At 40.5% G+C, this 22142-nt stretch overlaps 1 protein-coding gene across 1 annotated transcript in view; it reads left to right on the top strand.

Moving 5' to 3' along the window:
• LOC102810238 (rho guanine nucleotide exchange factor 10-like) overlaps positions 1–14354 on the top strand; it is a 128108-nt gene extending 113754 nt beyond the window's left edge. Inside the window, exons 20-22 of the mRNA XM_085508609.1 lie at positions 9485–9627; positions 11658–11832; positions 12866–14354. Of these exons, the coding sequence (XP_085364735.1) occupies positions 9485–9627; positions 11658–11832; positions 12866–13476 (929 nt within the window). The 3' untranslated portion in view covers positions 13477–14354. The remainder of the gene's footprint in view (positions 1–9484; positions 9628–11657; positions 11833–12865) is intronic.
• Positions 14355–22142: the final 7788 nt, after the last annotated feature.

Consider the following 22142-nt stretch of genomic DNA (forward strand, 5'->3'; position numbering starts at 1 on the left):
AGGGGTAGTCTGATTGGATAGATGCAATCAAGGGGTAGTCTGATTGGATAGATGCAATCAAGGTGTTGTCTGATTGGATAGATGCATTAAGGTGTTGTCTGATTGGATAGATGCAATCAAGGTGTTGTCTTATTGGATAGATGCAATCAAGGGGTAGCCTGATTGGATAGATGCAATCAAGGTGTTGTCTGATTGGATAGATGCAATCAAGGTATAGCCTGATTGGATAGATGCAATCAATGGGTAGCCTGATTGGATAGATGCAATCAAGGTGTTGTCTGATTGGATGGATGCAATCAAGGGGTCGTCTGATTGGATAGATGCAATCAAGGTGTTGTCTGATTGGATAGATGCAATCAAGGTGTAGCCTGATTGGATAGATACAATCAAGGTGTAGCCTGATTGGATAGATGCAATCAAGGTGTTGTCTGATTGGATAGATGCATTAAGGTGTTGTCTGATTGGATGGATGCAATCGAGGGGTAGCCTGATTGGATCGATGCAATCAAGGTCTTGTCTGATTGGATAGATGCAATCAAGGTGTTGTCTGATTGGATAGATGCAATCAAGGTGTTGTCTTATTGGATAGATGCAATCAAGGTGTAGCCTGATTGGATAGATGCAATCAAGGTGTTGTCTGATTGGATGGATGCAATCAAGGGGTAGTCTAATTGGATTGATGCAATCAAGGGGTAGTCTAATTGGATAGATGCAATCAAGGGGTAGTCTGATTGGATAGATGCAATCAAGGTGTTGTCTGATTGGATAGATGCAATAAAGGTGTTGTCTGATTGGATAGATGCATTAAGGTGTTGTCTGATTGGATGGATGCAATCGAGGGGTAGCCTGATTGGATTGATGCAATCAAGGTGTTGTCTGATTTGATAGATGCAATCAAAGTGTAGCCTGATTGGGTAGATGCAATCAAGGTGTTGTCTGATTGGATAGATGCATCAAGGTGTTGTCTGATTGGATAGATGCAATCAAGGTGTTGTCTGATTGGATAGATGCAATCAAGGTGTAGCCTGATTGGATAGATGCAATCAAGGTATTGTCTGATTGGATGGATGCAATCAAGGGGTAGTCTGATTGGATAGATGCAATCAAGGTGTTGTATGATTTGATAGATGCAATCAAGGTGTAGCCTGATTGGATAGATGCAATCAAGGTGTAGCCTGATTGGATAGATGCAATCAAGGTGTTGTCTGATTGGATGGATGCAATCAAGGGGTAGTCTAATTGGATTGATGCAATCAAGGGGTAGTCTGATTGGATAGATGCAATCAAGGGGTAGTCTGATTGGATAGATGCAATCAAGGTGTTGTCTGATTGGATGGATGCAATCAAGGGGTAGTCTAATTGGATGGATGCAATCAAGGGGTAGTCTAATTGGATTGATGCAATCAAGGGGTAGTCTGATTGGATAGATGCAATCAAGGGGTAGTCTGATTGGATAGATGCAATCAAGGTGTTGTCTGATTGGATAGATGCATTAAGGTGTTGTCTGATTGGATAGATGCAATCAAGGTGTTGTCTTATTGGATAGATGCAATCAAGGGGTAGCCTGATTGGATAGATGCAATCAAGGTGTTGTCTGATTGGATAGATGCAATCAAGGTATAGCCTGATTGGATAGATGCAATCAATGGGTAGCCTGATTGGATAGATGCAATCAAGGTGTTGTCTGATTGGATGGATGCAATCAAGGGGTCGTCTGATTGGATAGATGCAATCAAGGTGTTGTCTGATTGGATAGATGCAATCAAGGTGTAGCCTGATTGGATAGATACAATCAAGGTGTAGCCTGATTGGATAGATGCAATCAAGGTGTTGTCTGATTGGATAGATGCATTAAGGTGTTGTCTGATTGGATGGATGCAATCGAGGGGTAGCCTGATTGGATCGATGCAATCAAGGTCTTGTCTGATTGGATAGATGCAATCAAGGTGTTGTCTGATTGGATAGATGCAATCAAGGTGTTGTCTTATTGGATAGATGCAATCAAGGTGTAGCCTGATTGGATAGATGCAATCAAGGTGTTGTCTGATTGGATGGATGCAATCAAGGGGTAGTCTAATTGGATTGATGCAATCAAGGGGTAGTCTAATTGGATTGATGCAATCAAGGGGTAGTCTAATTGGATAGATGCAATCAAGGGGTAGTCTGATTGGATAGATGCAATCAAGGTGTTGTCTGATTGGATAGATGCAATAAAGGTGTTGTCTGATTGGATGGATGCAATCGAGGGGTAGCCTGATTGGATTGATGCAATCAAGGTGTTGTCTGATTTGATAGATGCAATCAAAGTGTAGCCTGATTGGGTAGATGCAATCAAGGTGTTGTCTGATTGGATAGATGCATCAAGGTGTTGTCTGATTGGATAGATGCAATCAAGGTGTTGTCTGATTGGATAGATGCAATCAAGGTGTAGCCTGATTGGATAGATGCAATCAAGGGGTAGCCTGATTGGATAGATGCAATCAAGGTGTTGTCTGATTGGATAGATGCAATCAACGGGTAGCCTGATTGGATAGATGCAATCAAGGTGTAGCCTGATTGGATAGATGCAATCAAGGTGTTGTCTGATTGGATAGATGCATCAAGGTGTTGTCTGATTGGATAGATGCAATCAAGGGGTAGCCTGATTGGATAGATGCAATCAAGGTGTTGTCTGATTGGATAGATGTAATCAATCAAGGTATAGCCTGATTGGATAGATGCAATCAAGGGGTAGCCTGATTGGATAGATGCAATCAAGGTATTGTCTGATTGGATGGATGCAATCAAGGGGTAGTCTGATTGGATAGATGCAATCAAGGTGTTGTATGATTGGATAGATGCAATCAAGGTGTAGCCTGATTGGATAGATGCAATCAAGGTGTAGCCTGATTGGATAGATGCAATCAAGGTGTTGTCTGATTGGATGGATCAATCAAGGGGTAGTCTAATTGGATTGATGCAATCAAGGGGTAGTCTGATTGGATAGATGCAATCAAGGGGTAGTCTGATTGGATAGATGCAATCAAGGTGTTGTCTGATTGGATAGATGCAATAAAGGTGTTGTCTGATTGGATAGATGCATTAAGGTGTTGTCTGATTGGATGGATGCAATCGAGGGGTAGCCTGATTGGATTGATGCAATCAACGTGTTGTCTGATTTGATAGATGCAATCAAAGTGTAGCCTGATTGGGTAGATGCAATCAATGTGTTGTCTGATTGGATAGATGCATCAAGGTGTTGTCTGATTGGATAGATGCAATCAAGGTGTTGTCTGATTGGATAGATGCAATCAGGATGTAGCCTGATTGGATAGATGCAATCAAGGGGTAGTCTGATTGGAAAGATGCAATCAAGGTGTTGTCTGATTGGATGGATGCAATCAAGGGGTAGTCTAATTGGATTGATGCAATCAAGGGGTAGTCTGATTGGATAGATGCAATCAAGGGGTAGTCTGATTGGATAGATGCAATCAAGGTGTTGTCTGATTGGATAGATGCATTAAGGTGTTGTCTGATTGGATAGATGCAATCAAGGTGTTGTCTTATTGGATAGATGCAATCAAGGGGTAGCCTGATTGGATAGATGCAATCAAGGTGTTGTCTGATTGGATAGATGCAATCAAGGTATAGCCTGATTGGATAGATGCAATCAATGGGTAGCCTGATTGGATAGATGCAATCAAGGTGTTGTCTGATTGGATGGATGCAATCAAGGGGTCGTCTGATTGGATAGATGCAATCAAGGTGTTGTCTGATTGGATAGATGCAATCAAGGTGTTGTCTGATTGGATAGATGCAATCAAGGTGTAGCCTGATTGGATAGATGCAATCAAGGTGTAGCCTGATTGGATAGATGCAATCAAGGTGTAGCCTGATTGGATAGATGCAATCAAGGTGTTGTCTGATTGGATAGATGCATTAAGGTGTTGTCTGATTGGATGGATGCAATCGAGGGGTAGCCTGATTGGATCGATGCAATCAAGGGGTAGCCTGATTGGATCGATGCAATCAAGGTGTTGTCTGATTGGATAGATGCATCAAGGTGTTGTCTGATTGGATAGATGCAATCAAGGTGTTGCCTGATTGGATAGATGCAATCAAGGTGTTGTCTGATTGGATAGATGCATCAAGGTGTTGTCTGATTGGATAGATGCAATCAAGGTGTAGCCTGATTGGATAGATGCAATCAAGGTGTAGCCTGATTGGATAGATGCAATCAAGGTGTAGCCTGATTGGATAGATGCAGTCAAGGTGTTGTCTGATTGGATAGATGCATCAAAGTGTTGTCTGATTGGATAGATGCAATCAAGGTGTTGTCTGATTGGATAGATGCATCAAGGTGTTGTCTGATTGGATAGATGCATCAAGGTGTTGTCTGATTGGATAGATGCAATCAAGGTGTTGTCTGATTGGATAGATGCATCAAGGTGTAGCCTGATTGGATAGATGCAATCAAGGTGTAGCCTGATTGGATAGATGCAATCAAGGTGTAACCTGATTGGATAGATGCATCAAGGTGTTGTCTGATTGGATAGATGCATCAAGGTGTAGTCTGATTGGATAGATGCATCAAGGTGTTGTCTGATTGGATAGATGCAATCAAGGTGTAGCCTGATTGGATAGATGCAATCAAGGTGTAGTCTGATTGGATAGATGCAATCAAGGTGTAGCCTGATTGGATAGATGCATCAAGGTGTTGTCTGATTGGATAGATGCATCAAGGTGTAGTCTGATTGGATAGATGCATCATAGTGTTGTCTGATTGGATAGATGCAATCAAGGTGTTGTCTGATTGGATAGATGCAATCAAGGTGTAGCCTGATTGGATAGATGCAATCAAAAGGTAGTCTGATTGGATAGATGCATCAAGGTGTTGTCTGATTGGATAGATGCAATCAAGGTGTTGTCTGATTGGATAGATGCAATCAAGGTGTAGCCTGATTGGATAGATGCAATCAAAAGGTAGTCTGATTGGATAGATGCATCAAGGTGTTGTCTGATTGGATAGATGCAATCAAGGTGTTGTCTGATTGGATAGATGCAATCAAGGTGTAGCCTGATTGGATAGATGCAATCAAAGGGTAGCCTGATTGGATGGATGCAATCAAGGTGTAGCCTGATTGGATAGATGCAATCAAGGTGTAGCCTGATTGGATAGATGCAATCAAGGTGTTGTCTGATTGGATAGATGCAATCAAGGTGTTGTCTTATTGATAGATGCAATCAAGGGGTAGTCTGATTGGATAAATGCATCAAGGTGTTGTCTGATTGGATAGATGCATCAAGGTGTATCCTGATTGGATAGATGCAATCAAGGTATAGCCTGATTGGATAGATGCAATCAAGGTATAGCCTGATTGGATAGATGCAATCAATGGGTAGCCTGATTGGATAGATGCAATCAAGGTGTTGTCTGAATGGATAGATGCAATCAAGGGGTAGTCTGATTGGATAGATGCAATCAAGGTGTTGTATGATTGGATAGATGCAGTCAAGGTGTTGCCTGATTGGATAGATGCAATCAAGGTGTAGCCTGATTGGATAGATGCAATCAAGGTGTTGTCTGATTGGATGGATGCAATCAAGGGGTAGTCAGATTGGATAGATGCAATCAAGGGGTAGTCAGATTGGATAGATGCAATCAAGGTGTTATCTGATTGGATAGATGCAATCAAGGTGTTGTCTGATTGGATGGATGCAATCAAGGTGTAGCCTGATTGGATGGATGCAATCAAGGTGTAGCCTGATTGGATGGATGCAATCAAGGTGTAGCCTGATTGGATTGATGCAATCAAGGTGTAGCCTGATTGGATAGATGCAATCAAGGTGTTGTCTGATTGGATAGATGCAATCAAGGTGTTGTCTGATTGGATAGATGCAATCAAGGTGTAGCCTGATTGGATAGATGCAATCAAAAGGTAGTCTGATTGGATAGATGCATCAAGGTATTGTCTGATTGGATAGATGCAATCAAGGTGTTGTCTGATTGGATAGATGCAATCAAGGTGTAGCCTGATTGGATAGATGCAATCAAAGGGTAGCCTGATTGGATGGATGCAATCAAGGTGTAGCCTGATTGGATAGATGCAATCAAGGTGTAGCCTGATTGGATAGATGCAATCAAGGTGTTGTCTGATTGGATAGATGCAATCAAGGTGTTGTCTTATTGATAGATGCAATCAAGGGGTAGTCTGATTGGATAAATGCATCAAGGTGTTGTCTGATTGGATAGATGCATCAAGGTGTATCCTGATTGGATAGATGCAATCAAGGTATAGCCTGATTGGATAGATGCAATCAAGGTATAGCCTGATTGGATAGATGCAATCAATGGGTATCCTGATTGGATAGATGCAATCAAGGTGTTGTCTGAATGGATAGATGCAATCAAGGGGTAGTCTGATTGGATAGATGCAATCAAGGTGTTGTATGATTGGATAGATGCAGTCAAGGTGTTGCCTGATTGGATAGATGCAATCAAGGTGTAGCCTGATTGGATAGATGCAATCAAGGTGTTGTCTGATTGGATGGATGCAATCAAGGGGTAGTCAGATTGGATAGATGCAATCAAGGGGTAGTCAGATTGGATAGATGCAATCAAGGTGTTATCTGATTGGATAGATGCAATCAAGGTGTTGTCTGATTGGATGGATGCAATCAAGGTGTAGCCTGATTGGATGGATGCAATCAAGGTGTAGCCTGATTGGATGGATGCAATCAAGGTGTAGCCTGATTGGATAGATGCAATCAAGGTGTAGCCTGATTGGATAGATGCAATCAAGGTGTTGTCTGATTGGATAGATGCAATCAAGGTGTTGTCTTATTGGATAGATGCAATCAAGGGGTAGCCTGATTGGATAGATGCAATCAAGGTGTTGTCTGATTGGATAGATGCAATCAAGGTATAGCCTGATTGGATAGATGCAATCAATGGGTTGCCTGATTGGATAGATGCAATCAAGGTGTTGTCTGATTGGATGGATGCAATCAAGGGGTCGTCTGATTGGATAGATGCAATCAAGGTGTTGTCTGATTGGATAGATGCAATCAAGGTGTAGCCTGATTGGATAGATGCAATCAAGGTGTAGCCTGATTGGATAGATGCAATCAAGGTGTTGTCTGATTGGATAAATGCATTAAGGTGTTGTCTGATTGGATGGATGCAATCGAGGGGTAGCCTGATTGGATCGATGCAATCAAGGGGTAGCCTGATTGGATCGATGCAATCAAGGGGTAGCCTGATTGGATCGATGCAATCAAGGTGTTGTCTGATTGGATAGATGCAATCAAGGTGTAGCCTGATTGGATAGATGCATCAAGGTGTTGTCTGATTGGATAGGTGCATCAAGGTGTAGTCTGATTGGATAGATGCATCAAGGTGTAGTCTGATTGGATAGATGCATCATAGTGTTGTCTGATTGGATAGATGCAATCAAGGTGTTGTCTGATTGGATAGATGCAATCAAGGTGTAGCCTGATTGGATAGATGCAATCAAAAGGTAGTCTGATTGGATAGATGCATCAAGGTGTTGTCTGATTGGATAGATGCAATCAAGGTGTTGTCTGATTGGATAGATGCAATCAAGGTGTAGCCTGATTGGATAGATGCAATCAAAAGGTAGTCTGATTGGATAGATGCATCAAGGTGTTGTCTGATTGGATAGATGCAATCAAGGTGTTGTCTGATTGGATAGATGCAATCAAGGTGTAGCCTGATTGGATGGATGCAATCAAAGGGTAGCCTGATTGGATGGATGCAATCAAGGTGTAGCCTGATTGGATAGATGCAATCAAGGTGTAGCCTGATTGGATAGATGCAATCAAGGTGTTGTCTGATTGGATAGATGCAATCAAGGTGTTGTCTTATTGATAGATGCAATCAAGGGGTAGCCTGATTGGATAGATGCAATCAAGGTGTTGTCTGATTGGATAGATGCAATCAACGTATAGCCTGATTGGATAGATGCAATCAAGGTTATAGCCTGATTGGATAGATGCAATCAATGGGTAGCCTGATTGGATAGATGCAATCAAGGTGTTGTCTGATTGGATGGATGCAATCAAGGGGTAGTCTGATTGGATAGATGCAATCAAGGTGTTGTCTGATTGGATAGATGCAATCAAGGTGTTGTCTGATTGGATGGATGCAATCAAGGGGTAATCAGATTGGATAGATGCAATCAAGGTGTTGTCTGATTGGATAGATGCAATAAAGGTTTTGTCTGATTGGATAGATGCATTAAGGTGTTGTCTGATTGGATGGACGCAATCGAGGGGTAGCCTGATTGGATCGATGCAATCAAGGTGTTGTCTGATTGGATAGATGCAATCAAGGTGTTGCCTGATTGGATAGATGCAATCAAGGTGTTGTCTGATTGGATAGATGCAATCAAGGTGTTGTCTGATTGGATAGATGCATCAAAGTGTTGTCTGATTGGATAGATGCAATCAAGGTGTTGTCTGATTGGATAGATGCAATCAAGGTGTAGCCTGATTGGATAGATGCATCAAGGTGTTGTCTGATTGGATAGATGCATCAAGGTGTAGTCTGATTGGATAGATGCATCAAGGTGTAGTCTGATTGAATAGATGCATCATAGTGTTGTCTGATTGGATAGATGCAATCAAGGTGTTGTCTGATTGGATAGATGCAATCAAGGTGTAGCCTGATTGGATAGATGCAATTAAAAGGTAGTCTGATTGGATAGATGCATCAAGGTGTTGTCTGATTGGATAGATGCAATCAAGGTGTTGTCTGATTGGATAGATGCAATCAAGGTGTATCCTGTTTGGATAGATGCAATCAAAGGGTAGCCTGATTGGATTGATGCAATCAAGGTGTAGCCTGATTGGATAGATGCAATCAAAGGGTAGTCTGATTGGATAGATGCATCAAGGTGTTGTCTGATTGGATAGATGCATCAAGGTGTATCCTGATTGGATTGATGCAATCAAGGTGTAGCCTGATTGGATAGATGCATCAAGGTGTAGCCTGATTGGATAGATGCATCAAGGTGTTGTCGGATTGGATAGATGCAATCAAGGTGTAGCCTGATTGGATAGATGCATCAAGGTGTAGCCAGATTGGATAGATGCATCAAGGTGTAGCCTGATTGGATAGATGCAATCAAGGTGTAGCCTGATTGGATAGATGCATCAAGGTGTTGTCTGATTGGATAGATGCATCAAGGTGTTGTCTGATTGGATAGATGCATCAAGGTGTTGTCTGATTGGATAGATGCATCAAGGTGTTGTCTGATTGGATAGATGCATCAAGGTGTTGTCTGATTGGATAGATGCAATCAAGGTGTTGTCCGATTGGATAGATGCAATCAAGGTGTTGTCCGATTGGATAGATGCAATCAAGGTGTAGCCTGATTGGATAGATGCAATCAAGGTGTAGCCTTTTTGGATAGATGCAATCAAGGTGTTGTCTGTTTGGATATATGGTTGGTAAGTTTACTTCTTATTTGTCTTTACACAGATGGTGTATGGTTGTTGGAAGAGCCTCATGTGTCATTGTTAACAGTAGCTCCAGTATTATCATTGTTACCGGTTGATAATTGTATGTGGTGTGCAAGTGGTAATGGTGTCTTCATTGTCAATGCAAACACTGTACAGAGACAGGTAATGTCAACTCAATTGTCAATTTTAAAATACTATACAAAGACGGACAATGACGACTTCAAAGATTGTAATGTGGTTGAAGGGAATGATATTTGAATAAAAATGTTTGTCTCATCTTGGTTGCCCAACTGTCAAGTTTTTTATTAGCTCCTCAGTCGACCTCGTCGAGCAGAGCTTAGCATATGAGTGATTTTCGCAAAAAAAGATGAAGAATGTCCCAACGCAACAGTCGGGACGTAATACATGCTCATCCTACCTTAAACAAATGCCGGTTTGGGACCCGCACATGTGTTGCCATTCATGTATCGGTTGTGTCAGGGACTCGGGGTATTTCCTAGAGGGTCTCTGCAATCAACCTGCGAGGCAAGGTGGAAGGCTGAAGGCAAGCGATTAAAAGCTAGTAAAAGTTGCGATAAAATAGAGTGAAAAATCTCACCCTCCACTTGGTAATCGCTACGAGGCTCGCCTCCTATCGACAACCAAGATTGTTGGAGAGTTGTCATGATCTGACTCTCTGCTCGATGTAGCGGGATCAACGATTGAGACAAGACCTTCAAAACCATTTATCTCTGAGATAACGGGGACGTCGGTCGATAACTTGGAAACACTGGCGGCGGAACTAAAATTCTCCCAACGTGGAGTTAGTTTCCCTGTTTGATGTTACCGAGGCGGACAAACACCGTTCAACCGCTTTTGCTGGGGGATGGGAGTTTCCAGTCACCACGGTTACCGATGTTGGTAAACAGCGTATTGCCACTGGGGCGCTGACATTGACACAGAGTACCGAGGTGGAATTGGTACGGCCCTTAGGGACTGCACCGGTTCAATTCACCGAGACTTCATCGGTACCGACTCAGCCTGTGTTGCTTGCACAGGGACAGACCCTGTTGCCTTCCCTTACTAGTCAAGGCGACCAAATAAAAAAAGCTCTCCCATGGTGAAGAGATGGCTTGGAAGGCCTGGATGTGTAATCTGGCTTCACAAGTCAACTGCCTTCTAAGTCCACTTCTTTTATAGAGGGGGGACCCTCTCCCTAGAGCAGATCCTCTTAGGCGTCCTCTTTCTTATTCCCCACCCCCCCTCAGGCTCAGGCTGACCAGGCATCGCTTCCTGTGTCTCACCAAGCCGCGCAGAGTGCCCCCACTTGTGACTCTGCGAAGGGAGGGGACTCAAGTTTTGGTACCCCTGTACAGGGTGGTACGCAATCCTCTTATGACGTGCAGCTATCACTTTCCCAGCAGGGGGGCACTTTGTTGTATCTCGTCACCACTTTGACGGACAGTCACAGGATACCCAACCAACCGGAGCCCAGCTGACCCTTACTAATCTGCAGTTAAGGTAAGGCCCAAGCTATGGAGGGGGCTCAAAGAGCAATTGGCGATTGGTACCCTTCACGAGAAAAGGACAAACAGCTTGACCTGGTTTTGGAGCGGCCATGTCCTATGCTTTCTGTTGGGTGAATCGATACCCCATTGGGGCTACGCGAACTGTTGATGGATCCCCGGTGTGGGATACTCACGCGGTGCCCCAGCCTGCTCCATGGGTTCCCCGTCCCGATCCCCTAAACCCATACCTTCTTTAAGGCTGGTAGTGCATATCGGGAAGGCCACGTTGCGTGCATTGGGTTTTATGGGCGGAACTTAGACCCATCAATTTTATAGAATGGGTTTCTTTGGCTTCTCAAGTGCTTCTCAAGAAAATGATCGTGGCAAATGATGACCCAAATCAAGAAACGTGTCAGTTTATTATAGTTCAGGACAATTCTTATATGAAAATATCAAGCCTAATTATAACATCCCTGTTAAGTCTACTACATCCTTAAAGAAGTTTGGCCAAGAATTTTTCTGTGAAATGTTATTACAAATACTAATGTACCTGGTATCTATGACAACAACCATATTGCAATTGTAACATAAACACTGTACAAAGACATGAAATGGCGTCTTCATTATCAGTACAAGTATAATGTATAATAATAATAACATAAAATTTCATATATGAATAATTAATGAGCTATATTTGCTTTCTAGGCAAGTTTCAATGTTCACAATGATGCCAGAGTTTGTGTGCAATTTATGGTAAAGGCAGGCATTGGTGTATGGGTGTCTATGCGAAATAAAGCAACAATTAGATTATTTCATACTGAAACCATGCAATATTTACAAGAAATCAACATAGCTGCCCCTATTGGTCGAATGTTACAAGGTATGTACTTTGATACCAAGTGTGTTTAATTCTATCACAGTGTGGTTTATGTAGTGTGCTAGGGGGCTGCAAATAAAGGGACTTACAAAGTTAGTATTTTTTTTTTAGAAATTTACCAAAAATCGCATCTTAAAGTGTATTATATTTGAATGTTCAGTCATATCATATTTAGTCACCATTGATGTAGTTCATCTGTCCAACTTTATTTTTTAGAAATGCCTCAACTGATTTTGTTCAATTAAAGTTTGGCAAAGACAAGTCATAATGGGACTTGTATGTGCATCAATTTTTGTTTTGTTGATTCTTGACTGAATCATGACCATTTTAGTTGAAAAAAAACACAACTTTACCGTGTTTAATTTAACTTGGTATTGACATTACTCATGCTGGGTCGCTGATTTGATTCGTATTTCAAAATACCTTGACCAATTCTCTCCAAACTTATCACCTACTCTCATACATGTAGATATTTCATGTAACAATTTTGTGATTAGATCAAACAGTCAGATGACAACAATTTTGAATAAACTAAAATTCAAAATTTAACACATCTGTAACTCGATTTTTGTCCATATTTGGTGTTAACCATTATATATAATTCATGTGTAAACTTAACTCAAGATGGCCGAATGGTGGCCATTTTGCTTTTGACAAATTCTATGTATATCTATGTATAACATAGAACAATATTGTCATCTGACTGTTGACCATCAGATATTTATACCTGCCCAAAACCAGATCTTGGGCATGTGTTGTTTGATTATCTTCAAACTTGGGAGAAGGAGTAAACATTACTGGAGGTTGATTCCACGTCACTTTGATTTGTGAAGTCTGCTCAAGATGGCTGACTCAATCAATCTATCTATGCGGTGGATTTCAATGAAATTTAGCCAACCGATGGTTGCTTCATCAAAATAAAATGTTACCTTGTCAAGCTAGGCTGATTTTGAAAAAGTTAAGAGAATGTTTCAATTTTAAATGACTAGTTGTAGTATTAAAATTGTCTTAACTTCTTCCTGTTTTTTGTTTTCAGGTTTGGAAAGCCGAACCAAGTCATTTTTTCATAACAGGCAAGTTTTTGTGACCTCTCTGTTGGCCTGTCAAGGATCCCTATGGGTTGGCACCAGTGTTGGTGTTCTCCTAGATTTACCCACCCCAAAACTTGAAGGTGTGCCCCTTATAAATGGACCAGCTAGAGTTTGTTATCATACACATGTTGGGCCTGTGAGATTCCTTGTGGCAACACGTAGGAAAAAGCTTCCAGGTTGGCAGTTTGTACGTCCTGACCTTTTACGCTCTGAAGATGGAGACAGCTATAGTCTGACAAGCGAAGATGGTGCAGAAGATCCCCTGGAAACCAGCAGTGCAGCCACAGTTGCTATGACAACCAAGCCACAAAGCTACATGGCATTTACATTTGATGAGGATGAAGAAAACCAGGGACAGAACTCTGAGGTATTTGTAGATGCAGGTGATGTGGTTACCACGTCAACATCAAAGTCTCCACGAAGACACAAAGGAATCGATATTGTTGGTCCTCCAATGTTGGTCGTGTCTGGAGGAGAAGGTCATTGGTATTTGAAAGGTGAGGAGAAAGACAGAAAGAACAAGGAGCCAAGGTTAATGACCTGGCAGCTTGGATGATAATATTGGAGTAGGATTTATTCTCAAGTGTCTTTCATAATCTATTGTTGAGTTATTGTGATGTCTTAAAATAATGTGGCACCTTGACAATACTTACCAAACTTTGTTTAGTACTGTATCTCTACTTTCTACTTCATCTATGTTTTTTGGTACATAAGACTACCAACTAGACTTGCATACAGTCACTTGTTTATTATTTTATCAATAAAATACTATGTGAGTGTATAAATAGCAATAACCAGGTTACCATGTTCATTTATGATTGGGGTTTACTGCTTGATTTACAGGCTCAATAATATTCCACCAATCAGCTCAAAATCAAAATTGGATTTAAATGTTCATAAACAAACATCGGCCGCAATAGATTGTTAGAAGTCATGCAAAACTGAATTTCTTGCCAACTCAATTTCTTGATCGGTAAGTGACTTCTGGCCAGCTTTGAACAGTCTTCTACGGTTATCCAATTTTTTTTTATATTTGAGCCACATACAATGCAAATGCATTCTTGGATCCTCGGATATACAATGGTCAACGTCATGGCAATGGCTTGCCTGCCATTCACTGCCTTCTTGCAAGCTACGCCTATCAAATCCTCTGATATGTAAATTGCAACTTATTTGAAACGCTTATCAAGATAACAGCAAAGAAACCCTAGCAAGGAAAACAAGTGTCTTGTTTGTTTTGCAGTAACCCAGGTTTCATTATTTATACACTGGCATAATATAACGCCAAAAAACGGGACTGTATGCAAGTCTAACTGCCACCAACATTGTTTGGAGTTTGGCATTTGGCATCTGAACTCAGTTCTTGTCCTCAATTTGTTCTATGAATTAATTTGATGATTTCATTCAGTAGAGGCCCATGTCCATTTAAGAAAACAGTATTTAGTCTCTGTATGGCAAAGGATTTTTTGGGTGCTATCCACCCATGTGCCATTATAAATAAATAAACGCTGCTCGGACTGATAAGTATGATATATTGAAGATAATATTTGGTAATCGTAGTCCTAAATAACTATTAAAAATAGCTAGACGTTTCGAGCAATGGCTCTTTATCGATAGCATAGAAGCAAGTGCTATCGATAAAGAGCCATTGCTCGAAACGTCTAGCTATTTTTAATAGTTATTTAGGACTACGATTACCAAATATTATCTTCAATATATCATGTGCCATTATGTTTTTTTTGTTTGTTTATAGTCTTTTCATGGACTTACCTCGATTGATTTTGTTGAAAGCTGCTACAAGACATAATAGTGTACATTAATGTGAGAATCAATGGAAATTTAGATTTGATGACCTTTGAAATTGTCAACAAATTGTATTCTGACTAGTCCTTACCTGTGTCCATATATAGGTTTCAGATGTATGCGTTTTTTTTGGTACAAAGTAGCCATTTTTATTTTCAATCAATAGCTGTAGTCAGTTACCATGCCAACACTGACCACAACTGATGATATATCAGAAAAAACTCTTGACTTTATTATGTCATGATTTTAATTGCCATGTATAGTTACAATTTAACATAATTTTTTGATCTTGGGAGTGTTTGAAACATTAAAAATTTAGTGTGTGTTACAAATACAATTTTCTGATTCAACATGTATTGCCAATGTGTGTATTAGATTAAACATTTAGACATCTCCTTTTTTTTTGGCATTTTTTACTGATTTTTAAAAATGTGTATTTCAAGTCTTGTTATGTATATTGTGGCCGTTTCACAAGTTTTACTTGTAATAATTTTGTTCAGATTTGTAATTTTCAACAATATTTGTCCTTGTACTTCTGAAAGTATTTATATGTATATATATATATATATATATATATATATATTCTTAAAAGCTAGTTAAAAACAACATATTTATAGAACCCCACTGCACTTAGCTTTTTATTGCCTATAATCTAGGGGGCTTACTCTGACCATCATGGATATTAAATTAAATATACACATTTGTTTTTGTTCATGGGTTATTTAAATGTAGTACATACCGTACTTATCCGGGTAAGAGCCCATGCCTGGACAAACGCCCACCCCCCACTTTTGACACAATAAAGAAGTTGAGGTCATATCCGGGCACACGCCCAGGGGGTCTTTTTCTACACAAAACAAAAAACTATTTTCTATTCGTTGACTGTGGTTGTATTAACAGTTGACTTTCTTGAAGTCTGTTAAAATTCTTAATTGCGTAAAACAAGGGGTGAACGCACAATAGCTGTGACAGCTTTCTGCCTTCAGGGCAGCGCGTTCACCGCTGATTTTTTTCAGAATCATAACAGTCAGCAAGTCTATAAAAATAAATATTAAAGCAGAAACGGTAGTTCTCTTTTTGAAATATGTCATGGCCCTAAAAAGGGCCGGCCGTTTGTGCTTCCTTAGAGACTATTCAAGCAAATCGTATAAGGAGAGCCGCTAAGCAAGTGTCACACTCGTTCGGCTTTAGCGTCGTCGACAATGAAAACAATGTTGCAGTATTGCAGCAACCCGTACCTGGGAGAATGACTGAAATCATGTTATTTTGGCTTTATAAATATTTTGTAGCAGCTTGCGAATCCATAACTGTGGCCAGCAATTTTGCAATGTCACGCCAAAGACTTCCAACTTTTTTACCATCTTTTATCACCGCAATTGCATTTCTGTCATGAAAACTATTCTTGGGGCTATTCCCTGGGCTTATACCCGGATAAATACGGTAAGCTACAAACTTTAATTGATTCCTGTATGCTATGCATACGAGTTATAAGAGGTATGTGTGTGTGTGTGTTTGTGCTGTCAACATTAGGATGACTTTGTGGTGTGTGTGTTTGTGCTGTCAACATTAAGATGACTTTGTGGTGTGTGTGTTTGTGCTGTCAACATTAGGATGACTTTGTGGTATGTGTGTTTGTGCTGTCAACATTAGGATGACTTTGTGGTGTGTGTGTTTGTGCTGTCAACATTAGGATGACTTTGTGGTGTGTGTGTTTGTGCTGTCAACATTAGGATGACTTTGTGGTGTGTGTGTTTGTGCTGTCAACATTAAGATGACTTTGTGGTGTGTGTTTGTGCTGTCAACATTAAGATGACTTTGTGTGTGTGTGTGTTTGTGCTGTCAACATTAGGATGACTTTGTGTGTGTGTGTGTTTGTGCTGTCAACATTAGGATGACTTTGTGGTGTGTGTGTTTGTGCTGTCAACATTAGGATGACTTTGTGTGTGTGTGTGTGTTTGTGCTGTCAACATTAAGATGACTTTGTGGTGTGTGTTTGTGCTGTCAACATTAGGATGACTTTGTGGTGTGTGTGTTTGTGCTGTCAACATTAGGATGACTTTGTGGTGTGTGTGTTTGTGCTGTCAACATTAGGATGACTTTGTGTGTGTGTGTGTTTGTGCTGTCAACATTAGGATGACTTTGTGTGTGTGTGTGTGTGTTTGTGCTGTCAACATTAAGATGACTTTGTGGTGTGTGTTTGTGCTGTCAACATTAGGATGACTTTGTGGTGTGTGTGTTTGTGCTGTCAACATTAGGATGACTTTGTGGTGTGTGTGTTTGTGCTGTCAACATTAAGATGACTTTGTGGTGTGTGTGTTTGTGCTGTCAACATTATGATGACTTTGTGTGTGTGTGTTTGTGCTGTCAACATTAAGATGACTTTGTGGTGTGTGTGTTTGTGCTGTCAACATTAGGATGACTTTGTGGTGTGTGTGTTTGTGCTGTCAACATTAGGATGACTTTGTGGTGTGTGTGTTTGTGCTGTCAACATTAAGATGACTTTGTGGTATGTGTGTTTGTGCTGTCAACATTAGGATGACTTTGTGGTGTGTGTGTTTGTGCTGTCAACATTAGGATGACTTTGTGGTGTGTGTGTTTGTGCTGTCAACATTAGGATGACTTTGTGGTGTGTGTGTTTGTGCTGTCAACATTAAGATGACTTTGTGGTGTGTGTTTGTGCTGTCAACATTAGGATGACTTTGTGTGTGTGTGTTTGTGCTGTCAACATTAAGATGACGTTGTGTGTGTGTGTTTGTGCTGTCAACATTAAGATGACTTTGTGTGTGTGTGTGTGCTGTCAACATTAAGATGACTTTGTGTGTGTGTGTTTGTGCTGTCAACATTAAGATGACTTTGTGTGTGTGTGTTTGTGCTGTCAACATTAGGATGACTTTGTGGTGTGTGTGTTTGTGCTGTCAACATTAAGATGACTTTGTGTGTGTGTTTGTGCTGTCAACATTAAGATGACTTTGTGTGTGTGTGTTTGTGCTGTCAACATTAAGATGACTTTGTGGTGTGTGTGTTTGTGCTGTCAACATTAAGATGACTTTGTGTGTGTGTGTTTGTGCTGTCAACATTAGGATGACTTTGTGGTGTGTGTGTTTGTGCTGTCTACATTAAGATGACTTTGTGTGTGTGTGTTTGTGCTGTCAACATTAAGATGACTTTGTGGTGTGTGTGTTTGTGCTGTCTACATTAAGATGACTTTGTGGTGTGTGTGTTTGTGCTGTCAACATTAAGATGACTTTGTGTGTGTGTGTTTGTGCTGTCAACATTAGGATGACTTTGTGGTGTGTGTGTTTGTGCTGTCTACATTAAGATGACTTTGTGTGTGTGTGTTTGTGCTGTCAACATTAAGATGACTTTGTGGTGTGTGTGTTTGTGCTGTCAACATTAAGATGACTTTGTGGTGTGTGTGTTTGTGCTGTCAACATTAAGATGACTTTGTGGTGTGTGTGTTTGTGCTGTCAACATTAAGATGACTTTGTGTGTGTGTGTTTGTGCTGTCAACATTAGGATGACTTTGTGGTGTGTGTGTTTGTGCTGTCTACATTAAGATGACTTTGTGTGTGTGTGTTTGTGCTGTCAACATTAAGATGACTTTGTGGTGTGTGTGTTTGTGCTGTCAACATTAAGATGACTTTGTGGTGTGTGTGTTTGTGCTGTCAACATTAAGATGACTTTGTGGTGTGTGTTTGTGCTGTCAACATTAGGATGACTTTGTGTGTGTGTGTTTGTGCTGTCAACATTAGGATGACTTTGTGGTGTTTGTGTTTGTGCTGTCAACATTAAGATGACTTTGTGGTGTGTGTGTTTGTGCTGTCAACATTAAGATGACTTTGTGGTGTGTGTGTTTGTGCTGTCAACATTAAGATGACTTTGTGGTGTGTGTTTGTGCTGTCAACATTAGGATGACTTTGTGTGTGTGTGTTTGTGCTGTCAACATTAGGATGACTTTGTGGTGTGTGTGTTTGTGCTGTCAACATTAAGATGACTTTGTGTGTGTGTTTGTGCTGTCAACATTAAGATGACTTTGTGGTGTTTGTGTTTGTGCTGTCAACATTAAGATGACTTTGTGGTGTGTGTGTTTGTGCTGTCAACATTAAGATGACTTTGTGGTGTGTGTGTTTGTGCTGTCAACATTAAGATGACTTTGTGGTGTGTGTTTGTGCTGTCAACATTAGGATGACTTTGTGTGTGTGTGTTTGTGCTGTCAACATTAGGATGACTTTGTGGTGTGTGTGTTTGTGCTGTCAACATTAAGATGACTTTGTGTGTGTGTGTTTGTGCTGTCAACATTAGGATGACTTTGTGGTGTGTGTGTTTGTGCTGTCAACATTAAGATGACTTTGTGGTGTGTGTGTTTGTTCTGTCAACATTAAGATGACTTTGTGGTGTGTGTGTTTGTGCTGTCAACATTAAGATGACTTTGTGGTGTGTGTTTGTGCTGTCAACATTAGGATGACTTTGTGTGTGTGTGTTTGTGCTGTCAACATTAGGATGACTTTGTGGTGTGTGTGTTTGTGCTGTCAACATTAAGATGACTTTGTGTGTGTGTGTTTGTGCTGTCAACATTAAGATGACTTTGTGGTGTGTGTGTTTGTGCTGTCAACATTAAGATGACTTTGTGTGTGTGTTTGTGCTGTCAACATTAAGATGACTTTGTGGTGTGTGTTTGTGCTGTCAACATTAGGATGACTTTGTGTGTGTGTGTGTTTGTGCTGTCAACATTAGGATGACTGTGTGTGTGTGTTTGTGCTGTCAACATTAAGATGACTTTGTGGTGTGTGTTTGTGCTGTCAACATTAAGATGACTTTGTGTGTGTGTGTTTGTGCTGTCAACATTAAGATGACTTTGTGGTGTGTGTGTTTGTGCTGTCAACATTAAGATGACTTTGTGGTGTGTGTTTGTGCTGTCAACATTAGGATGACTTTGTGTGTGTGTGTTTGTGCTGTCAACATTAGGATGACTTTGTGGTGTTTGTGCTGTCGACATTAGGATGACTTTGTGGTGTGTGTTTGTGCTGTCAACATTAAGATGACTTTGTGGTGTGTCTGTTTGTGCTGTCAACATTAAGATGACTTTGTGTGTATGTTTGTGCTGTCAACATTAGGATGACTCTGTGTGTGTGTTTGTGCTGTCAACATTAAGATGACTTTGTGTGTGTGTGTTTGTGCTGTCGACATTAGGATGACTGTGTGTGTGTGTTTGTGCTGTCAACATTAAGATGACTTTGTGGTGTGTGTGTTTGTGCTGTCAACATTAAGATGACTTTGTGTGTGTGTGTGTGTGCTGTCAACATTAAGATGACTTTGTGTGTGTGTGTTTGTGCTGTCAACATTAGGATGACTTTGTGGTGTGTGTGTTTGTGCTGTCAACATTAGGATGACTTTGTGTGTGTGTGTTTGTGCTGTCGACATTAGGATGACTGTGTGTGTGTGTTTGTGCTGTCAACATTAAGATGACTTTGTGTGTGTGTTTGTGCTGTCAACATTAAGATGACTTTGTGTGTGTGTTTGTGCTGTCAACATTAGGATGACTTTGTGGTGTGTGTGTTTGTGCTGTCAACATTAGGATGACTTTGTGGTGTGTGTGTTTGTGCTGTCAACATTAGGATGACTGTGTGTGTGTGTTTGTGCTGTCAACATTAAGATGACTTTGTGGTGTGTGTTTGTGCTGTCAACATTAGGATGACTTTGTGTGTTTGTGCTGTCAACATTAGGATGACTTTGTGTGTTTGTGCTGTCAACATTAAGATGACTTTGTGTGTTTGTGCTGTCAACATTAGGATGACTTTGTGTGTGTGTGTTTGTGCTGTCAACATTAGGATGACTTTGTGTGTGTGTGTTTGTGCTGTCAACATTAAGATGACTTTGTGTGTGTGTGTTTGTGCTGTCGACATTAGGATGACTTTGTGGTGTGTGTTTGTGCTGTCAACATTAAGATGACTTTGTGGTGTGTGTGTTTGTGCTGTCAACATTAAGATGACTTTGTGTGTGTGTGTGTGTGTTTGTTCTGTCAACATTAAGATGACTTTGTGGTGTGTTTTTGCGCTGTCAACATTAAGATGACTTTGTGTGTGTGTGTTTGTGCTGTCTACATTAAGATGACTTTGTGTGTGTGTGTTTGTGCTGTCAACATTAAGATGACTTTGTGGTGTGTGTGTTTGTGCTGTCAACATTAAGATGACTTTGTGGTGTGTGTGTTTGTGCTGTCAACATTAAGATGACTTTGTGGTGTGTGTTTGTGCTGTCAACATTAGGATGACTTTGTGTGTGTGTGTTTGTGCTGTCAACATTAGGATGACTTTGTGGTGTTTGTGTTTGTGCTGTCAACATTAAGATGACTTTGTGGTGTGTGTGTTTGTGCTGTCAACATTAAGATGACTTTGTGGTGTGTGTGTTTGTGCTGTCAACATTAAGATGACTTTGTGGTGTGTGTTTGTGCTGTCAACATTAGGATGACTTTGTGTGTGTGTGTTTGTGCTGTCAACATTAGGATGACTTTGTGGTGTGTGTGTTTGTGCTGTCAACATTAAGATGACTTTGTGTGTGTGTTTGTGCTGTCAACATTAAGATGACTTTGTGGTGTTTGTGTTTGTGCTGTCAACATTAAGATGACTTTGTGGTGTGTGTGTTTGTGCTGTCAACATTAAGATGACTTTGTGGTGTGTGTGTTTGTGCTGTCAACATTAAGATGACTTTGTGGTGTGTGTTTGTGCTGTCAACATTAGGATGACTTTGTGTGTGTGTGTTTGTGCTGTCAACATTAGGATGACTTTGTGGTGTGTGTGTTTGTGCTGTCAACATTAAGATGACTTTGTGTGTGTGTGTTTGTGCTGTCAACATTAGGATGACTTTGTGGTGTGTGTGTTTGTGCTGTCAACATTAAGATGACTTTGTGGTGTGTGTGTTTGTGCTGTCAACATTAAGATGACTTTGTGGTGTGTGTGTTTGTGCTGTCAACATTAAAATGACTTTGTGGTGTGTGTTTGTGCTGTCAACATTAGGATGACTTTGTGTGTGTGTGTTTGTGCTGTCAACATTAGGATGACTTTGTGGTGTGTGTGTTTGTGCTGTCAACATTAAGATGACTTTGTGTGTGTGTGTTTGTGCTGTCAACATTAAGATGACTTTGTGGTGTGTGTGTTTGTGCTGTCAACATTAAGATGACTTTGTGTGTGTGTTTGTGCTGTCAACATTAAGATGACTTTGTGGTGTGTGTTTGTGCTGTCAACATTAGGATGACTTTGTGTGTGTGTGTGTGTTTGTGCTGTCAACATTAGGATGACTGTGTGTGTGTGTTTGTGCTGTCAACATTAAGATGACTTTGTGGTGTGTGTTTGTGCTGTCAACATTAAGATGACTTTGTGTGTGTGTGTTTGTGCTGTCAACATTAAGATGACTTTGTGGTGTGTG

This window comes from Saccoglossus kowalevskii, chromosome 15, assembly GCF_978046115.1.
Source record: "Saccoglossus kowalevskii chromosome 15, keSacKowa6.1, whole genome shotgun sequence".
Classification (NCBI taxonomy): Eukaryota; Metazoa; Hemichordata; class Enteropneusta; family Harrimaniidae; genus Saccoglossus; species Saccoglossus kowalevskii.